Source organism: Spinacia oleracea, chromosome 1, assembly GCF_020520425.1.
Source record: "Spinacia oleracea cultivar Varoflay chromosome 1, BTI_SOV_V1, whole genome shotgun sequence".
Classification (NCBI taxonomy): domain Eukaryota; kingdom Viridiplantae; phylum Streptophyta; class Magnoliopsida; order Caryophyllales; family Amaranthaceae; genus Spinacia; species Spinacia oleracea.
In genome coordinates this window covers 123,327,023-123,348,729 of record NC_079487.1, presented here as the reverse complement: position 1 = coordinate 123,348,729, position 21,707 = coordinate 123,327,023, and the positions used below count along the sequence as shown (strand labels likewise).

General features: G+C 33.6%; 1 protein-coding gene across 1 annotated transcript; it reads left to right on the top strand.

Moving 5' to 3' along the window:
* Positions 1–16,826: 16,826 nt before the first annotated feature.
* On the top strand, positions 16,827–21,279 carry LOC110774944 (indole-3-pyruvate monooxygenase YUCCA6). Its single transcript, XM_021979546.2, has 4 exons — positions 16,827–18,077; positions 19,478–19,726; positions 20,372–20,494; positions 20,645–21,279. Exons 1-4 carry the CDS (start codon positions 17,331–17,333, stop codon positions 20,849–20,851), a joined length of 1,326 nt encoding a protein of 441 aa, XP_021835238.1. The 5' UTR covers positions 16,827–17,330; the 3' UTR covers positions 20,852–21,279.
* The last annotated feature ends 428 nt before the right edge of the window (positions 21,280–21,707 follow it).

Genomic DNA, 21,707 nt, shown 5'->3' with positions numbered 1-21,707 from the left:
AATGTTAACAGACGTCCAAAGTTCCGTTAGTGGGGCCCACATCCAACGGCCATATTCTTTTCCCCTCCTTTTTGCCTTCCTTCTTCCTCCATATGAACTAATCCTCCATTAAAACACTTCTATAGAAAAATAAATTGTCAAAATTTCTCAAATTTACACTCATTTCTCTCCCAAATTTTCAAGTACAATTCATGAGCAATTAATTTTCTGCACCTCCCCCAAATATCAACATGGTTCACGTAGTTAAACAGATCAATTGAAATTAGGGTTCTTAAATTGTTGAATTTGGGGGTTTTCAATTTGGGGATTCAAACTCAATTGATTGGTGTAAACGACGTCGTTCCGAAGCTTAACCATTTTAGTAAATGGTGTCAAGTTTTATTTTGAGATGTTGAAATCTGGGATTTTCCCAAATTCTTATAATTTTCCTTCGTTGTTGGGTTGCTGTGCTAAAGTGGGTAGTTCTAGAACAAGTGAAGTGTGCTATGTTCAACTCATTAATAATGGGTTTGATGGTGTGATGCAAATACTGAATTCTTTGATTCATATGTATGCTTGTTGTGGGGTGATTGATCGAGTTTGCCCTAAGGTGTTTGATGTTATGCTTGAGAGAGATTTGGTGTCTTAATTGGAATTCAATCTCTGATGCTTTTGTGAAAGTTGGTGATTTGAACACTGCACACAAGTTGTTTGATGTAATGCCTGAGAAAGATGTTGTGTATTGGAATATTATGATGACAGGGTACTTAGAAAGGGATAACCCTGGTTGTGTGTTGAAACTTTATAGACAGATAATTAGATGTGGATTATTGGGGAACGATACAACTATGGTTAATGTGCTTGCTGCTTGTGGGAGATCAACATTGATTTATGGTCGTTTACACCAGGAGAAAATGGTTTGGAAGGTGAAAAGAGCAGTAATGAAGGAGAAGAGAGAAAGTATCGAGTAAAAATGGAGGGAAAATGAGGGGAAAATAATTTTGGACGTCGGTTATGGGGCCCATTAACGGAAGTTTGGACGGACGTTAGATTTAGGTGGTGATTTCCCTAACTTTCAAAGTTTAAGTTGGTTATTTAAAAAAAAATAGAAATAAGGTGGTTATTTTAAAAACTGCAACTTTAAAAGGTGGTTTTATCCAACAAATTCTTTAATAAAATCAACTCACTGTCTTAAAATCTCTTAAAATCCAACAATATAACTCTTGTTAAAATACGAAGGGAGTATACCGGTATACATGTATAGATTATCATACCACCTTGGCTTGAAAGATTTATATTTGATCGACATTTCCAGTTAATGATTCCCCGTTATAGTATTGTAGGAGAAATAATGATCACATATTCACATGAATGTATGTAACCACACACTATGCAAGTCTACGTACGTACAGCATACAACATACAACATACAAATTCAAGAATGGTAGAGGTCTAACACCTGGCATTTCTTACCAATTATTAGGCCGATGAAAAGGATTTCTGAAGAAAAACGAAACAGAATGGAAAATATTGATTGAAAGAAGAAGAAGAAAGCAGAATCTTATTTCTGTTTTTCTGTATTAGATGATGAAATAAATATTACAGCAATGAAGTATATATAGTACAGCTTAGGGATCTAGATTGTTCTAAAGTTTGTTATAACAAACTCATAACTAACTTGCTGACTGTGTGCTGACAAAGCAGCATCAGCAGCAAAACAACAGCATAGCATCAGCAGTAACACTACAGCATTAGGAAAACAGCATCACTAAACTGTTAGTATGCATAGAATGATAATGCTATAATCAACATCCCCCCTCAAGATGGAGCGTCACAAGCTCCAATCTTGGAAAGAAGTGTCTGAAATTGTGTAGAACACAATGGCTTAGTGAAGATATCTGCTAATTGTTGCTGAGTAGGCAAGTAATTTAGATGCAGTAGCCCTTCCAAAACCTTATCTCTGGTGAAGTGACAGTCAATCTCTATGTGTTTAGTGCGTTCATGAAACACTGGATTTTTAGCAATGTGGAGGGCTGACTGATTATCACAGTGTAATGTGATTGGCTTCAAATGATGAACTCCCAAGTCCTCTAACAGGTTGACAATCCAAGTAACTTCTGAGGCAGCTGCTGCCATTGCTCTATATTCAGCTTCTGCAGAGGATTTGGAAACTGTCCCTTGCTTCTTAGACTTCCATGAGATTGGTGATCCACCAAGCAATAAAATTTACCCTGTGACTGATCTTCTAGTATCAGGACAAGATGCCCAATCTGAGTCAGAAAATGCTTGTAAACTAACAGCATCTGATGCTTTCAACAATATCCCTTGACCTTCAGTGTGTGCTAGATATCTTAGAGTGTGGTGCAGAGCTGCCACATGGTGTTCTCTAGGATTCTTCAAAAATTGACTGAGAGTTTGGACAGCATAAGAAAGGTCAGGTCTTGTGTGGGTTAAGAAATTGAGTTTTCCTACTAAAGACCTATATTTCTCAGTATCAGAATAGAACTCTCCTTCTGTGTTTGATAATTTAACAGTCATGGGCAAAGGAGTAATTGCTCTCTTAGTGGTATCAAAACCACAAGATTCAATAAGTTCTCTAGTGAACTTCTTCTGGCTCAGAATAATCCCATCTGTAGTATAGCCCACCTCCATACCAAGGAAATAGTTTAACCTCCCTAGATCCTTAATACTGAATGTTTGATGAAGATATGCTTTTAATGCTTTCAGTGTATCAACATCTGTTCCTGTCAAAATGATGTCATCTACATAAACTGCTGCAATGTTGATGTGACCATTTTGTTTGTTGATGAACAAACTGTAGTCATACTTGGATTGTATGAAACCTTGTGTCTCTAAAGCAGTCAACAACTTCTCATGCCATTGTCTTGATGCTTGTTTTAAGCCATAAATGGATTTAACCAATCTGCAAACTTTGTTGGTTGGATTGTCTACCCCTTCAGGCATCTGCATATACACTTCTTCTTTGAGATCCCCATGTAGGAAAGCATTATTGACATCTAGCTGAAAAAGGGGCCATTTTCTACTAGCTGCAACTGCTAGCAAGCATCTAATAGTACTCATCTTCACAACAGGGCTAAAAGTTTCCTCATAATCAATACCATACTTCTGGTTGTACCCTTTAGCCACTAATCTGGCTTTGCACCTTTCCAGTGCACCTGTGGATCTCAATTTCACTTTGAACACCCACTTGCACCCTATAGCCTTTTTTTCTTTTGGTAATTCCACTAATTCCCAAGTGTAGTTTCTATCCAAGGCTTCCAGTTCTTTCTTCATTGCTTCAAGCCATAATGGATGTTTAGCAGCTTGAGTATAGGACACTGGTTCTGTGATAGTACAAACTTGAGACAAAAAAGCTTGAAATTCATCTGGAAATGTGACATATGAAACTAGATTACACCAATGCTTGGTGACAACAGGGGTGTCTGTGTTGGTGGATGATACTGCAAAACACTCATAAGCATCTAAGTAACCTGGTGGTTTATGTATTCTTGCAGATTGTCTGATAATAGGATAAGGGAGAGGTGAATTGGAGGAACTGGAAGTGGAATCTGTGGAATGAGTGGTGTTTGGGTGGGATTCAGAAGAAGAGTTAGAGTTATTAGGAGTTTGAGTGGTGTTGGAGGGAGGTGGTGTTGGAGATGGAGAAGAAGTGAACTGTGTATGCACAGAATCTGTAGATGTGGCTGATTCTGTGGGTGGTGGTGAATGTACAGGCAAAGATTGAGGTGGAAAGATGTTTGCAGAAGAAGTGAAATCAGGTGGATCAAAAATTGTAGGTGACATGAAGCTAGGTAAGTAGATGGCATTAGTATAGGGAGAAGGTGAAAGGTTGTGTTTTAGATAGAGATGAAAAGGAAAATGTTTCTCATGAAAATGGATATCTCTGGTTACAAAGAATCTATTTGTGTCTATCTCCAGTAATTTGTATCCCTTCTGAGTAGTAGAGTATCCCATGAACACACAAGGTGTTGCTCTAGGATTCATCTTGTTTCTCCCAACCTTAGATGTGGATACATAACAAAGACAACCAAAGGTTCTTAAATGTGAGAGGTTTGGAGTTTGTTTAAACAATCTGTAGTAAGGTGTTTCAAGATCTAAGGATTGTAGAGGCATCCTGTTGATCAGATAAGCAGCACAAAGGACACACTCTCCCCAATACCTCTCTGGCACCTTAGATTGTATGTACAATGCTCTTGCTGTTTCTAGTAAATGCTTGTGTTTCCTTTCTACAACACCATTCTGTTGTGGAGTATGACTACAGCTAGTTTGAGTCAAAATACCAAGAGTCTGATATAATTTTTTCATGTCACCTTCACAAAACTCTTTAGCATTGTCTGATCTGATGCATTTCACTGTCATTCCAAACTGTGTTTTCACCATGTTTAAGAAATTGCTCATGACAGTAACACAATCACTTTTCTGTTTCAGAAAATGTAACCAAGTAAATCTGGTATAATCATCCACAATTGTCAGAAATTGATTACATCCAGTAGGAGTTTTTACAGAATGAGGGCCCCAAATATCTATGTGTATAAGATCAAAAGGACTAGTTGACTTAATGCTACTAGAAGGAAAGCTAAGTCTAGTCTGTTTGGCAGCAGGACATACTTGACAGATAGTATCCTGTAAGCAAGGTGTGATCACACAGCTAGGGTTTATTAGTTTCAACCTACTGAAAGGTAAATGACCAAGTCTTAAGTGCCACAACTTGGCATTGTCTACAGTAGAAAGACAAGCTACACTACATGTGTGTGTCTGCACAGAATTAGCTTCTCCCAACTTCTTTTCTGCCAAATTGTATAAGCCTGACTTCACATCACCAAGAGGAATCAACTTCCCTTGCTGACAGCAAACAAAACACTTGTCATGAGTAAAGTGAATCTCACAATCCAAATCTTGACACAGTTTGTGCACAGATATTAAGTTGTACTTAAAATCTGGTACATACAGCACATTATTTAGGGTTATGTCATCATTAAGAGTTACTGAACCAATGTGAGTGACAGCTATTTTACTCCCATCAGGTATAGTTATGTAGGTGTTTTGTTTCTTAACAGCTTCATAACTAGTAAATTGTGTCAGGTCATAGCAATAATGGTCTGAAGCACCACTGTCTAAAAGCCACTTAGAATTTGTATGAGACAGTAAACAAATATTACCTGCCATCATAGCTGAGTTTGTTCCAGTCCCTGCACTCTGCTGTTGCTTAGCCAACATATCCATGAGCTGTTGATATTGGTCCATAGTAATCACTGGATTAGTTTCAGATTGTGGCACTGTTGTTTCTCCTTCATTAGAATCACCTCCAAAAGAAACAGCAGCTGTTTTGTTGTCCCTAGTCTTAAAACCAGGTGGATAACCATGGATCTTGAAGCATCTCTCCACACTGTGACCCTGGATTTGGCAATGAGTGCAATAATAGTTGGATCCTGGTTTACCATATCTTGTATTAGTTCCAGTTTTCTGAAAACCAGACTGAAATCCTGTTTGCTGAGTCTTGTAGCTCTTGTTGTTATTGTTCCAGTGATCTCCATTGAATCTTCTCTTTTCAGCTGCAAATGCCAATGTTTCCACTTGATTACTAGCCTGAGACACCTCTTTGTGTCTTTCTTCTTGAGCAAACAACCTGTAGGCTTCAGAAACTTTTGGCAAAGTAGGCACCATGAGTACATTGCCTCTAATTGTAGCAAACTGATCATTGAGCTTCATCATGAACTGCATGACCATTTTTTCCTGTTGTCTTTGGAAAAATTTCTTGGTCACATTGCAAGTACAATTGTTGCAGGTGCAATAAGGCAAGGGATGAGCCTCTTCAATTGCATCCCATATAGACTTGATTTCAGTAAAAAATTCAGACACAGACTTGTTTCCCTGTGCTATCTCAGCTAATTTTTCTTCGAGTGAATAAATTTGAGCCAAAGAAGCAAATCCAAATCTATCCTCTAAATCAAGCCAAATGTCTCTTGCAGATTTGAGAAACATAACACTCTTAGCAATTACCTCATTCAGATTGCCTAGGATCAGAGAGCATACCAAATCATTGCACCTTTCCCAAGCTTTGCATTCTACTGTTCCAGCATCTGGCTTCATGTAACTTCCATCAACAAATCCAATTTTGTTCTTTGCTGATAAAGCTAATAGCATCGATCTTTTCCAGCTAGTGAATCCTTCTTCACCATTGAACTTGAATGAAACCAGTTGTACTGAATTAGCATCAGATGGATGTATGTAATATATGCTAGTTGGATCTTGATTTGGTGGAAGATCTTTGTGTGAATTGGTGTTAACATTCTCATCACCAGCAGCCATTTTTCAGCAGTTTTGTTCAAAATATCAGCAGTTTTGATCAAGATGATCAAGACAAAATCAGAAACCAATGGAAACACAAATCCAGAATCAGAAAGAATACCACAAATTCCAGTGAACAAACACTAGAATCGATTGATCAATTTGACAACAAACAAAGACAGAACTGCTAACAGTTTTGCGGAATTTTTCAGAAAAAATGAGCCAAGGATCGTTGATCCTGCTCTGATACCATGAAGAAAAACGAAACAGAATGGAAAATATTGATTGAAAGAAGAAGAAGAAAGCAGAATCTTATTTCTGTTTTTCTGTATTAGATGATGAAATAAATATTACAGCAATGAAGTATATATAGTACAGCTTAGGGATCTAGATTGTTCTAAAGTTTGTTATAACAAACTCATAACTAACTTGCTGACTGTGTGCTGACAAAGCAGCATCAGCAGCAAAACAACAGCATAGCATCAGCAGTAACACTACAGCATTAGGAAAACAGCATCACTAAACTGTTAGTATGCATAGAATGATAATGCTATAATCAACAATTTCCTCTAATAATTTATACAAAAGCTTAATTTCGTCAAATCGTATATTTATATTTTTATGTACAAATTAGTCATAAAAATGATACAAAATAATTCGTATAAATAACAAATAGTTAGAAAAGAGATTTGAACATGTCCGGGACCTATTATGCATATGGTTCTCAATCTTAAATATGAGACCAAAATATCAACGGATCATATTTAAACCATTAAATCCACTCTTTTTTCGTATATATAAATATGTAGTAGAAAAATCCCTGTTTCCACAATTCTTGTGGCTTAGGAAATTTCAAAAGCAGCTTTCTCAACTTAAATGTCAGATTAGGTTATTATTAGCTAGGACAACGTTCATAATTAAGTTAACGAATTATATGATATTGACCATTCAATCAAACTAATTTCTATTCACAACTTATTATCAACTTTATACATTAATTAAGTACACATGCTAATTTCTCTTTATAACGTATCATCAACTTTTTTATACGAAGTGTTAATTAAGTACACATGCATTATAGAGGATATGTACAATTTACAACCTAAATAAGGATAATATTGGATATATATTGAACATGTATTACTGGTCTATTGCTTCGGTTTTCTCGTATCTATATAGGAGTCAAGACAGACACGCTAAGTTATGAGAGTAAGACGTATCATTTATTTACATACATATGACGAGATCATAAATCAGCAAAGTGAACGTGATATGCTCTTGATTGGGGTGCTCAGTTTGGCTTTGCACCTGTGTGCCTTCTTTATTGGGGAGAAATACGAGCTAGCTAGTTTATTAATTTAGAAATAAAGTGTCCAATTATATATAAATAGAAATCTTTGAAAGACAGTGGTTCTTCCAAACTTATTCAACCTCAAAAGGAACTAGCCTCGCTAGGTGAAGGGTAACAACATTTCCATCCCTACGAACATGCATGAGATAGAGTGATAGACTCAAAAAAAGTACTAGCTATAAGACATAATATCTTCTAGGACCGAATCAAGGTTGGAAAAGTAGATAGCACCCTTCGACAGATGAGAGATTAATAATTGACAATCCGACTCTAATATCACCTTCTTTAGACCATACCTGCGTCCCAGCTTAATGGCATTAGCCATAGCTTTTGCCCCGGCAATCTCCACCGGCCAACGAGCTCGATTGTACTCTCCTAGATGAAGCGAAAATGACAACGATCTCTACTTGAGTTCCTTGCTACCACCCCTACACCAACCCAACCATCCACGACAAGAGAGGCATCGACATTATCACATTAATTTTTATCACACCACAAGGGGGAGCCAACCATTTATTTGGGCTCCTCGTCGTAGCTTGGCTCGGCCTGTTATAAATACGCACACAATACGTACCTTGGTCGAAGACCATTTGCTGCGCGCGGGCCACTAACACATTGTCTGGGGTACCTTGGTAGTCGGTCTGGCTTTGCACCTATGTGTCTAAAACTTCTACCTTAGGCAAATAAATTGCAAAGGAAGGTGGAGAATCGTACAAGAGACCTATTGTATACCGTCATACAGACCTCTCAATCTTAATCACTAGACCAGAATCTTATTTAGTAGGTCGAGTTACTTTGATTGAATTTTAATAATCGAAAATAGAGAATATTGTAAAAGTAGTGTTTGAAAATGTAGTACTAGGAATTAGGAACTAAAATATTTAGATTCTAGCTGATAGATTTTATTATGATCGCTAAAATAGGTAGCCGGCGCAAAGCGATAATTAAACAAACGACTACTTTTTCTTAGTTTTTTTTTAAAAAAATAATTCACACTATTTAAATTACTTTATTTATTTTTATATTAAAAGAAAAAAGTATTGATACTATTAAGCAATAATGATACCGGCGCACCGTTAATTCATTGGTCACGTTTGGCACCGGCGCACCGTTAATTTGCAAGCGGCCTTTGATTGGGAATAAGTGAATAACCCATCTTTTTAATGTCAAATGATTCTTCTTCTTCTTTTACATTCCACGCCAAAAGCCCAAAGTTATATACTCTCACCATTCTATAATAATATTTCAATTTTAGAGTGGTACTATTAACAATTGAAGACAATTTAAAATTTAAAATTATTTTCGATATATTAAAAAAAACATATTAATGTGATGTATTATTGTTTGAATGTTTGATTCGTCTCATTAAGCACTTCAATATTATTAAAATTTTACATTTTTTTGCTAATATATAATTAAAGATATACATGATATAAAATATTCACTGACAAAAGAAAAAAATAAAAATTGAAACATAATTATAGAACGAAGGAAGTAATAATGTGAACTTTTATAAAATTTTAGAAAATAAAGTATGTTTAACGCTTCGATATAATAATGGGCGTGGTAAGTCGTCGCACATTAAAACAAGGAGAGGTAATAAGCAAATTATAAGTTCTCCACGAAAATTAAAGCAGGTTTTACAAAAGATTACACTTTACCAATATCACTTAGGAGTGTGTAATTGGGTTCTTCAACAGAAAGGTTAGCATACGATTCACTATTAAATGAAAAAGTCTAAGCAACAAAAGCTATATCGTAATGATGGTATGGAATTATCCTTATATACACCCAACGTCGCGGAATATTCGCATTTTTTTCCTCATAAAGTTGCACCGTTTCTATAGATGACATATTTTTCTAATTTTATATTGTTTATCTCACTTATTAAAGTCCCACTTGTATTCCTAACATCTAAAAAAACATTAAACATTCACCACCACCCTCCACCACCCTCAAAAAAATTGACACATTTTCCACTGACTATATTATAAAAAAAAACACCCAATATCAACCAGCACCTCATTAAATAATAAGTCAATTGAGTTTCCTTAAACTATATGCCGATTAAACCGGTGCGAGTATTCCGAGACGGAGGGAGTACCATAAGTCCATAACCAAACATTTTTAATTAGGTGTGAATTATCTTTACTGAATGCGACTTGAATTTATCACAATTTATCATAATTTTAATTTATCAAAAAAATTGGAATTATATGGGTTTATCAGAGCTTGGTGTATTTGAACCTGTCGGAACTGATAAAACCTAATTGGCCTAATTAAAATTTATTGGACCTTATTGTAATTATCAGACTTGATTATACGAGAATAAACTTGTTGAGTTCGAATCAAACTTATTGTGTCTGATTGTAACTTATCTGAAATTTTAGACCTGAAACTTATTTTTATTAAGGTGAAGGGAACACCCCTAATGTGGTAAAGTTTTAAGGGAAAATAAAAATACTAATCAAATTAAGCAATAACATTATATTCTATTTGGCAATTATCATCGTAATATAATCTACCTATCTATATATGATACACTGATAATAAAAGAGAGGTAAATCGATGTGGAGCTGACTGATATCATTAAATAATATTTTTTAAAAAATTATTAAAAAAAATAGTACTTCTTACATAAATTGTTTGTTTTTGTTATAAAAATACTTATTTGTTGTATGTGGTTTTTGTTAACTACTCTTAGAAGAATATTTTGAATACATACTAAGTATTATGTCCATATACATAATAATATATTTCCTCTTTCAAAATATTGCATTATTTTAACTACGGAGTAGTACGTTTGCCAATTTATCTAATTTGACCATAATTATTGCTAATTACTTCTTTTAAGATAATCTTAATTTAATACTAGATTAGATCCCGTGCACGCACGGATTTTGATAATTTTTTTCACAAAATATTTAACTGATTATCTTCCAAACTATTGCATAGTTATAATTTTTTTAATATATACTCGTTTAAATTTATTCATTTAATGTGCATATTTAAAATGCTAATATGGTAATTTTATCAAAATATTGAGTGATATATTTTCCATTTTTAATATAACGATTTGACTAAAATATTACAAATATAGAATAATTATTATTGCGTCGTATCTATTATTGCCATAATTTATAAACTAAATTTTGTTTCCATACATAAATAGTTTATAAAAAAAGGTAGAGAATAATATAAAATAAAGTAGATATACTTTTTTTGGTAAAGTGGTTTTTGGCGGGAAAAATCGCACCAGGAATTGACATGTGTCATTCCTGGTGTCTCTTTTAGTATATAGTAATGGATTATGAGAATAATGAAATCAATTCTAAGACATTTTATTTGATAACATTTATTTTTAATAAATTGATAAAAATATATGGCCAAGGTATGTGTATGAATAGTAGCAAAATTAAAAATGTTGCGATATTTTTTGAAAACGAGTAAGTAATTGACGATAGGCGATGAAAATTTAGTTCCAAAAGATTGCATCTAAGGATACATATAGTATTTTTTTGTAAATTACTTTCCAAAACATTTGTTTTCAATAGACTATGACCGACCTTGTGCTCTTTACCTATCTGGTCTTATCTAGTTTCTGATCTGGTTTGATTGTTTTTAGGGAGTATTTTTTGCTTTTTCTGGTCTGATTTGATATAGTCTGATTTTTCTAATCTAATCTAATAAATAATAAGAATAAGGTGAAAAGAACATAGCCCACATCTTTGGATCCAACAAGGCATGATATTTTGATATGATTGCCTAGTTTTAGTCCTGAGTCTCCTGACACTCTGAGGGAAGAGCTCCGCTTACCATTCCCTCTCATTCTTAAAATATATAACCCGTAAATTTAGACTAGATTAATTCAAGAGAAGTTCATACGAGATAAAGCACTTCGTCTTAGCTTATCGACAAAAAGAGATTTATGTATATACACTCGATCTTAAAGTCTTGAAGATATACTTCAATCAAAGACATAATTTTATTATTTTTGTAAGTAATACACTACTCCTTTTTTATTTTTGTAAGTCTTTAAGAGTATTATTTTTGTAAAATGTACTAGCTTTGTCCTCCTTTTTTAATTTTAATTTTAATTTTTTTTGAGTGCGTATGACCATGGATATTAACCATGAAAATTAAAAGTAGAAAGCCTACTTTTTGTACGTGCGCTGGTGCGTCTCTACATTGAAACTTGTCCGATGGAATTTACGGCACTGCCATGCTAGCTTTTGTGTTAACCAACAACACCTTGGAGCTTTTCTTTTACCCCCATCAATCCATCATTGATTTCCGTTTTCCTATTTTTATAACGCCCAAATGTAAAAGTAGACAATGCCAGACACTATTGTTGGACAAGTTTACCCTTAATGGAAAAAATATTGTTGGTAAAATAACTATTAATACTAAAAATAATTATAAAATTAAAAATTACTTGATTATATATCTCATAAGAATAACGTTGCGTCATGGGATGCCACCACCTTAGAAGCAAAGTATTCACCCTACCGGTGTACGTTATAGTGATGAATTGCCCCAAGATTACCACGACATCTTCGAATTCTACAACCTGAACTCAAAGGTTGAAATTGCTCAAGAACTGCTCAAATCTTGAATGAAGATATTAGAGTTTGTTTTTTTGGATTTTCTGTCTCACCATACATCTGAATATATGTCTACCGTGAAAACAATTTAAGGACAATATTTATATGTTTCACGAGAAAAAAAGGGAAAAACAAAACAAAAAACACAGTGGGCTCAAGTCCTACCGGTCCACTGGGGCATCTAACCGATCGGGCCCAACTCAAAAACCTCCAAATGAATTATTACTTCTAATAAGTAAAAGCAGATAAAGTTAGAGGGTGTTCCATTCACCAGACAAAACCTACACTCATTGGATGATCAAACCTGAATGATTTGATAGGGTTTGATTGGAATAAAGACCTTATTGATCTTATAAAATATGATTGCAACTTATCTGAATTTATTAAACACTAACTTTTTTTTCTTTTTTCGGGAGAAAAGAACGCACTCTGGATGAGAGTGTATTAAGATCTTGCAAAGTCCATACTCCCTCCGTCCTGGAATACTTAAACCGTTTTGACCGGCTCAAAGTTTAATACAATGTAATTGGCTTATTATTTAATTAGATGTTAGTTGATAGTGGGGTACTTTTTAATATAGATAGAAGATATGTATCAACTTTTTAAAGGGGGTAGGGGAATAAGGGGACAAAATGACATGTGAAAAGAGTAGTTGATACTCCCTCCGTCCCGTATACTTGCACCGCTTTTATTACTATATACTAAAAGAGACACCAGGAAAGACACGTGTCAATTCCTGGTGCGACTTTTTCCTGCCAAAAACCACTTTCCAAAAAAAAGTGTATCTGTTTTATTTTATTTTTATTCTCTACCTTTTTTTTTATAAACTACTCCTTATTTATGTATGGAAACAAATTTTAGTTTATCAATTATGACAATAATAGATACGACGTAATAATAATTATTCCAAAATTTGTAATATTTTAGTCAAATCGCTATATTAATATTGGAAAATATATCACTCAATTTTGGTCAAATTGTCATATTAGCATTTTAAATATGCATATTAAATAAATAAATTTAAACGAGTATGTTAAAAATGTTATAACTACGAAGTATGCAGTAGTTTGAGAGATATTCAATTAAATATTTTGTGAAAAAAAATATATCAAAATCCGTGCGTGCACGGGATCTAATCTAGTTCCTTATAAAGTCATCCTGAATTACTTACACCATTTCTATAAATGGTAAACTTTTTTAAATATTCCGGGACGACCTTATAAAAAAAGCGGTGTAAGTATTTCAGAATAGAGAGAGTACGATTTAATCCGAAAGGTTGGATAACCCATCCACCAATCTTAGTCATTCTTCTTCTTTTTATTCATTGTAAGACAATGCGCCCCAATTTACATATGCGTTATTCTCTCAACATTCCACCTTGATCACATGCGAACTCATCTATCTCTAGAAATCTGGAAATGTCATATACATCCTCTTAGGCCTTTGTTGGACTTTCAACATGAGGTTAAATGATCAACTTTAGCCCAAACAACATTCACACGCGTTAATGCTCCGCACAATTCTTCGAAATCTCTCCAAACTAGCATTATTTAGGTCATTGGACACTCATTTTTAGGGACAAATGATGGATCAAAATCGTCTAATTTGATACCACGGAGAATTTTACTAGGCCAAACACAACCACGTCAAAGGAGAGTCTAAACACGTATAAATTCAGTAGGATTCCATCTCAAACCAATTGGCCAATCTCCTTTCTTCTTTTACAATATTTGACAATTGATTTCGGCTTACATATGCGTTATTTGTCAACACGTACCACCAAAGGAAAAAAAAAAAAAAAAAAAAAAATTACCCTTATCCCACTTACCAATTTCATGTCTTCATTATATCCCACCGTCTCATCCGTCTTACTCAACCAAACACTCCTCTAGCTATAACGTCAAAAACAAAGTTAGGAAAGCCTCAACTGAATTAATGCAAAAATTAGGGGGATAAGGTTTGCTTTAAAAAGAAATTGGATTAAATTTACGCATAACAAACTCACTCCACATATATGTCGCGTTTGATTTTGCACCTTAATTTGAAGATCAAGTTTCTATTATTTGCCCGTTTTAATATTGATTCGCACATCATTAAGAACACTGATATTTAACCGAAATCACAACTGTCATTATTGCTTCCAACATCCAAAGCCTTTAATTTAGTTTTAGTTTAGGCATGTCATCTATACTAAACAATTATAACAACATGAAGTACTTAATTAGCAAGCAATCATTGTTTAGTGCTGTATGAATCCTTATCTTCACATTATATCATACCAAATACCACTTCTAACAATGAACCGATTCTACTTTTCCATCCAATAGCAAAGTGTACATTTTCTATCAGTGACAGACCTTGAACAGTTTTACGAGAGGAACCGAAAAAAATTAAACAATATAATATGTAAATTATACAATTATATTCGATTTTAGGGGGCGAAACTAAAAATACAAATATATAATTTTCGCCGGAGGGCGGACCCACCCACGCCATAACTAATTAAGAACCGCCACTGTGCTCGATCAACCCTACAACTTAGGGCATGGCCGCGGGCACGACATCAATAATTATCCTAGTTGATAGAATTATGCTACTTATTTGAATACTACGTAGGACTTTACGAGACTTAAGAATCGATCTCATGTTGTACTTTATCCGTTGTTTGATTCGAAACATTGATCACTTTCACGCATGCTGATTGCCGATGCAAAAAGTCTTGCGCGCACAAGGTGTACAATAAATTTATTGTACACCAAAATAACTTTAACCCATTTTTTTGTAACTTTAACCTAGTTTTGATTAACTTTTATATTAGTAAAAAAAGTTGATAGATAAACATTTTAAAGGATTAAATGATTAATTTTATACATTATTAGAGATTTTGAAGAAATAAGTTTTATTAAAATGAAAAAATTTATCACTAAAAATTAGATAACTTTTACCTATATAAGCATAACTTTTAAGCATTTTGAGTTAACTTTTACTCCGTTATACAATAATTATTGTACAACCATTGTAAATAAGAATTTGTGTTGCTGATGTACAACTATGGCATTAATATCTTAAATTTTAAGTAAAAATTATAAAAGTTGATATTTTGAAAATGCACATTAAGACTAATCTAACAAGATCCCACATGAAAATGTTGTATCTTACGTATGAATCACGAACAATAGGAAAAAAAAAAGTTGGTGTATACGAGATTTTATCTCTGGTCTTGGGTACCATCCCACAAGACTTTACCAACTAAGCTAGTTGACATCCAAAAATAATAGTCAAAGTTAAATATGTGAATAATTAATGTAAAAAGTCAAAACGTTGCAAGTATTAAAAAACGAGAAAACTATATCATTATATGTCTTATACTATGAATAATATAGGATTTTACCCAGATCAAAAAGTATCTCCTATACTAACTAGCCCCTTCGTACAACTGGTTTATACATAGAAAATTGTCTATAAAAATTTATAGAATTCGGAGTTTTGATATAGACGGGTAGTATTAAATTAATCAAACGTCCAAGAGTCCAACAGACTAACAATATCCAACAATCTTAAGGTACGGAGTATTTGAATAGAGCCAACATTGAGAATAAAATTAAGATTGATCTTAAACCTTAACCAAAACGAGTCCTTATCGATCACTTCGTTTTACAAGACTCTAAGACCTCTTTTCTATGAGGAATTTTGCTTCATTATAAATTGACATTCAATTTCTACTCCATCTCTTACTCAGTATAGATGGACTTTTCCATAAACATTTACTCCTTCCGTCCCTTAATACTCGACCTGTTTTGACTTTTTGCACTATTCACATAATTCACTTTGACCCTATTTTATTTCTAGTATATGAAAACAAATGTTAGTATATAACATATTGTTGGATTCATCTTAATATATATTTTCAAAATATTAATATTTTATAAATTTTTATAATATGTAGTTAAAGAAATTGGTGGTCAAAGTTATGCATTGGCAAGCGTGTCCGGTCAAAACAGATCGAGTATTAAGGGACAGAGGGAGTAATACATAGAACAATAATATTATACGGAGTATATATTAAATATTAATTACTCGTACGGTAAAAAGAATTCACCCAATTATACATGTTATAGATTGTCATATTCACCTGGCTTCTTTATGCCTGACCACAAATACAAATTACTCGTACCGTAAAAGAATATCTAACAATTACTCCATAGTAAACTGTTAGACTACAATTACTCATCAGTGGTAAGGCATAACGAAGTCGGGTGAATATGACAATAACATGCAGTTACTCCATAGTAAACTGTTAGACTACAATTATCCATATATGCTAACGCATAACTAAACCGGGTGAATATGACAGACAAATAAATATAAGACAGTATGATATGAGACTAACTATTTGACAAATTTTAAATTTTATTATTATTATGGAGAATGAGTCCCACACAACTTAGAGCTCTCTACCTTTTTACCATAGTTCCTCACACACACACCATATGTTTTTTCACAACAAATAATTTATTTTTTATTGTTTACAAAAAATATAAATATAAAAAATTCCACCAAAAGAATATATATATTCACATATCACAATCTCTCCCTCTCAGTCTTTCGTTCTCTTTCTTTCTCTCTCTTTCTTAGTGTTGAATGCTGATTTATCCCTCCCCGTACCCTTCGCCGCTCTCCTCTCATCACCATAATCCCTTCTCCATTCAACTTCAACTACTCTCTACTCATTCAAGAGAAAATAACAAGATTTATTCAAACTCTACTTTTTATTTATTATTTTCTCAAAGTTTATCCAAATTATCCCTCTCTTAATTATTATTATTAATAACATATATTAATAATAAATAATTAATCTCCCTCTCCCTTCATTTTGTTTGTTACAAACATGTGCTTCTACTTAATGTTTGTTAACCATTTCTTGATCTTTTCCACCCATGTTCGATTTGTTTGTTACTATAATTAGTATTAACAAACCATTAAAACGGATCAAACAATTTTTATTATAAGTATATATAATTTGTTTTTGTTTAGTAGTGTTGTTGCATACTTGCATATAGTTGTGTTAAACAACATAACAACAAAACATGGAGTACTTCCACAACAATATGAGAGAGATAGAAGGGAAGCTAGCCAATGATGATCTTCGGCTTCCGACATCGAAAGCCCGTTGCATACTTGTTTCCGGCCCGGTGATCGTCGGGGCGGGTCCGTCCGGGTTAGCAGTGGCAGCATGTTTGAAGGAGAAAGGTGTACCGAGTTTAGTCCTAGAGAGATCCAATTGTATAGCTTCCTTATGGCAGCTTAAGACGTATGATCGCTTAAGGTTACATCTTCCTAAAAAGTTTTGTGAACTTCCCTTAATGCCCTTCCCACAAGACTACCCTATGTACCCTACAAAGAGGCAGTTTATTGAGTATTTGGAGGACTACGCTAGGGAATTCGATATCAATCCGGTTTTTAATCAGACGGTGGAGATTGCGGAGTTTGATCAAACACTAGGGTTTTGGAGGGTCAGGACAACTACAACTTGTACTAGTCCTAGTACTAGTAAAGAAGGAAAAACCGCCGAGGAGACGGTAACAACAACCACCACCGAGTACGTATGCCGGTGGTTGGTGGTGGCGACCGGGGAGAATGCCGAGGTGGTGACGCCGGAGTTGGAAGGGTTGAAGGAGTTTGGAGAACAAGTAGTACATACAAGTTCGTACAAAAGTGGGGAAGTATTTAGAGGTAAAAGGGTGTTAGTTGTTGGGAGTGGAAATTCAGGGATGGAAGTATGTTTGGACCTTTGTCATCATAATGCTATGCCTTCGATTGTGGTCCGAGATACAGTAAGTACCATCATCATATTATAGTACTTCTCTAATTAATTTCAATAGATTTTTATTTTATTTTTGAAAAAAAGAAACTCTTTTGATATAAATTACACATTTTTAATCTCAAAGAAAACTATTAAAACAAATCTATCCCGATTAGGTTAAATTGGTTTTGGTACAAGTTTTTGTACGGTTATCAGATACGTCGTTTTGACTCACGAGTTATGCATCTATTGAAAAACAAAAAGGTATTGACTTGGAAAAATCATCGTTACAGAATTAAGATCCGAGTTCATGAGTTAACCACTAACTAACTAAATGACAATTGATTAGTATAAGTTTCCCACATGTTTTGTTTATTTGTATGAGTTTGGCATGATATCTTATCTATGAAAGGGGGGCGGTGGTTTATTTTTAGGTTGTAGTGTTCTATAATTAGGATCTCCTATTGAATTCTCAAAAAGCCTAATATTGGTTTAGCCTTTTAACAAAACTAGACCCAACTTTTAGTTCTCCACCGTGACAAAGAAAGGACTAATTGAGATTGAAGTGATCTAACTCTAAATTTAAAATTAGAAAAAGTTAAAATGACAAAATCGACATTACGAAATCTTTTATTTTTGTTTTAATTAATGACTACTTTATTTTTTTAATTAATTTGTTTATCTTTCGGTAATGGATTTATAATCATAACTTGAGCACTTCAAAAAAAACCCCTAATATGTTATGATATAATTGTGGAATTTTGTGTGTTCGTGTGTGCGCGCTCTTTTGTTCATAGTTATAGAGAAAAAGTGAAGCTTTATTAGAAAATAAAACTTTATAATAAAAATATAAAGCACTTAGGTAGTCATGGGCATGCAATAAAGTTTAGGCTAAGCTTAAATTATTGCTATTAAATATTTTTGATGGGATTGTTATAATTAAGTTTGGTCTAATTAGTTTGTGAGTTCAAGTTCCAAGTACTGTTCATATTTTTTTTTTCACATTGGAACTATTTTTTCACTTTCTTGGGATACTCAAGCATGCGCAACATTGGCTCAAATCTTACTGCTAACCATTTTTTTCATAGTATATAATATAATAAAATAAAATAAAATAATAACAATAACATAGGGCCTAATCTTATTTTAACGGTTTAACCCCTTAAAAAATATTTTCACCTGTAAAGATACATTTGTTACCTGGAAAACACAAGTAAACTCACAAACTTGGCCTTCCTCATATCCTCCTAAATCCATCTGGTTGTTCAATTCCATTCAGAATTATTTTATTGATTTCTTTTCGGTCTAAAGGGAGGTGCGAAAGTTATATAACATTGCACGTTACACTTTTAAAAATTAACTGTTTGAGTATTTCTATTGAATTTTATGTGTTACTAATCGGTTTATGTTGTGTTTTTTTTTTTTTTTAAGGTTCATCTGTTGCCTAGAGAAATGTTTGGGATATCAACTTTCGGGTTGTCGATGGGGTTGCTCAAGTGGTTGCCAATAGCCCTAGTGGACCGGCTCCTATTAATAATCGCGTGGCTAATATTTGGCGACACCTCGAAACTAGGTTTAGCTCGACCGAAAACGGGTCCCCTTCAACTCAAGAACTTGACAGGAAAGACGCCGGTGCTAGATGTTGGAACGTTTGACAAGATCAAAAGAGGAGACATTAAGGTATAGTTGTAGTACTTCATGTCTCAATAATTAGTACTATCACTTCACATCTTACTTTTTTTTTTTATTTTAATTTTTTTTTGGAGTTGCGAAGTTGAGAGATCCTAGTAAGATTTTTGCCCATAAAAGGGCATAGTTTTTCCTATTAATTGATAGTATTTTCAGTGGGACATGAATATATGATTCTCACTTCCATTACTCGTTAAACCAAATAAATAAATAAATCATTAGCAAATCCCATGCTTTGATTTAGGCCTCCCTTCCACTTTTCTTTGGAGAAGTTAGATTAAGCATTAATAGTTTCTTTATCAACTAGTACTAATTATTAATTTTAAAAAAATTAGTGGTAGGAGGGATTGGGAAGGATATTTCTTCCAAAATGATATTGTAAACAATTATGCTAGGCTTTTTACACCGACACCGATTTATATACAAGACCTGAAATCGAATCTCGTTTGAAAATATCCCCTTTGAATCCTCTGGGGAGACTCATATGATAACTAAAATGTAAATATTAATGTAATTCTTTTTTAAAGATGATTTGTTCGATTGATTTTGTCATATCTCTTTTGTTGTCATCTCTATGACATAAAAAAGGCTAATAATTGTAACTAAGATTTTGCAAAATTGTTACAATTTGTGTAGGTATGTCTTGGGATTAGACGTTTAATGCACCATGCAGTTGAATTTGTTGATGGAAGTGTCGAAAATTTTGATGCAATCATCTTAGCAACTGGATACAAAAGCAATGTGCCACATTGGCTAAAGGTATATATCATCTTTTTTTTTCTTTTCTTTTCTTTTTTTCCCTACCATTTCTTTTATTTTATTTTATTTTCTTAATATTATATCTTATTCTACGTACCAAAAAAACGAAAAAGTAAAGTATGGTGTTCCATTTTCTTTCTCTATCTATAGGAAAGGGAGATGTTCTCGGAGAAAGATGGACTTCCACGAAGGCCATTCCCTAACGGATGGAAAGGCGAAACAGGATTGTATGCGGTAGGGTTTACTAAGCGCGGTTTGTTAGGTGCATCCATGGATGCTAAGAAAATTGCAGCTGATATTGGACAATATTGGAATTCTGAATCAAGACATGTTACAACGTTTGATCGTTCATATTGATTAGCTTTTTAGTGACTCCTTTTTTTTTAATGTTTTTTTTAGGTATTATTAGTCGATAATTAATTAATGATGATGATGATAATAAGTAGAGAATTTTTGGTAGTACCAATTGGCACAAACACCTTGGGTACTAATGAAGTTTCTACCTCCGATGGTTGGAAAAAAAAAACACACACACACAAAGAAGTGTCAAGCGCGACAAAAAAGAAAAAAAAAAAAAAAGGAAGTGAGTTAACAAGAATTTCAATTTTGTGGGGGGTGACTTGTACATCTTGTACATTTAATTTGCTATTATTTTTCAGTAATTAGATTTTAGGCAAGAATTGTTAGGAGGACAGGTTTTTAGAGTGTTTTTGGGTTTTTTTTGCAAATTGTTATTGTTTTTTTTAAAAGATTTATGATAATTCCAAATGGTTTTGGATGAGAAATTTTGACATTATGAATTGTATAGTTGATTTTGTTGTCCGTAATTAAGATGATGGACAAGGGTGCATAGTGAACATGTTGCATCTAAAGAACATAAGTATTTGCGTAAAAGAACATGATTGTGTTTTTTAGTTATAGATTTAATAAAAGTAAGAATATATCATGTTCTTTTACCAATACATTTATATTATTCGGATATATCATGCTCATTGTGCACCATTATCGTATAGCTTACAAATTTTCTTTTAATCTCTCTGGTGTTGAAACAAGAACAAAAGACTGACTTGAGATTGCAACAAACGTTCCTAACACGTTAGAAGGCTTCACGTTTTGTGTTGTAAAGCACACACAATCAACTTATAAACTGTGTCAGGTGCATCGTGCACCCAAGAGTGTTTTTATGCCAATTGATGGTCCCTATCACATTTTC

Bases quoted from the DNA above. Each gene is read 5' to 3' on its own strand.
- LOC110774944 (XM_021979546.2), top strand. From the start codon at position 17,331: ATGGAGTACTTCCACAACAATATGAGAGAGATAGAAGGGAAGCTAGCC. The intron at 18,078-19,477 runs GTAAGTACCATC...TTTTTTTTTAAG, and splicing joins CGATTGTGGTCCGAGATACA to GTTCATCTGTTGCCTAGAGA. The intron at 19,727-20,371 runs GTATAGTTGTAG...CAATTTGTGTAG, and splicing joins TCAAAAGAGGAGACATTAAG to GTATGTCTTGGGATTAGACG.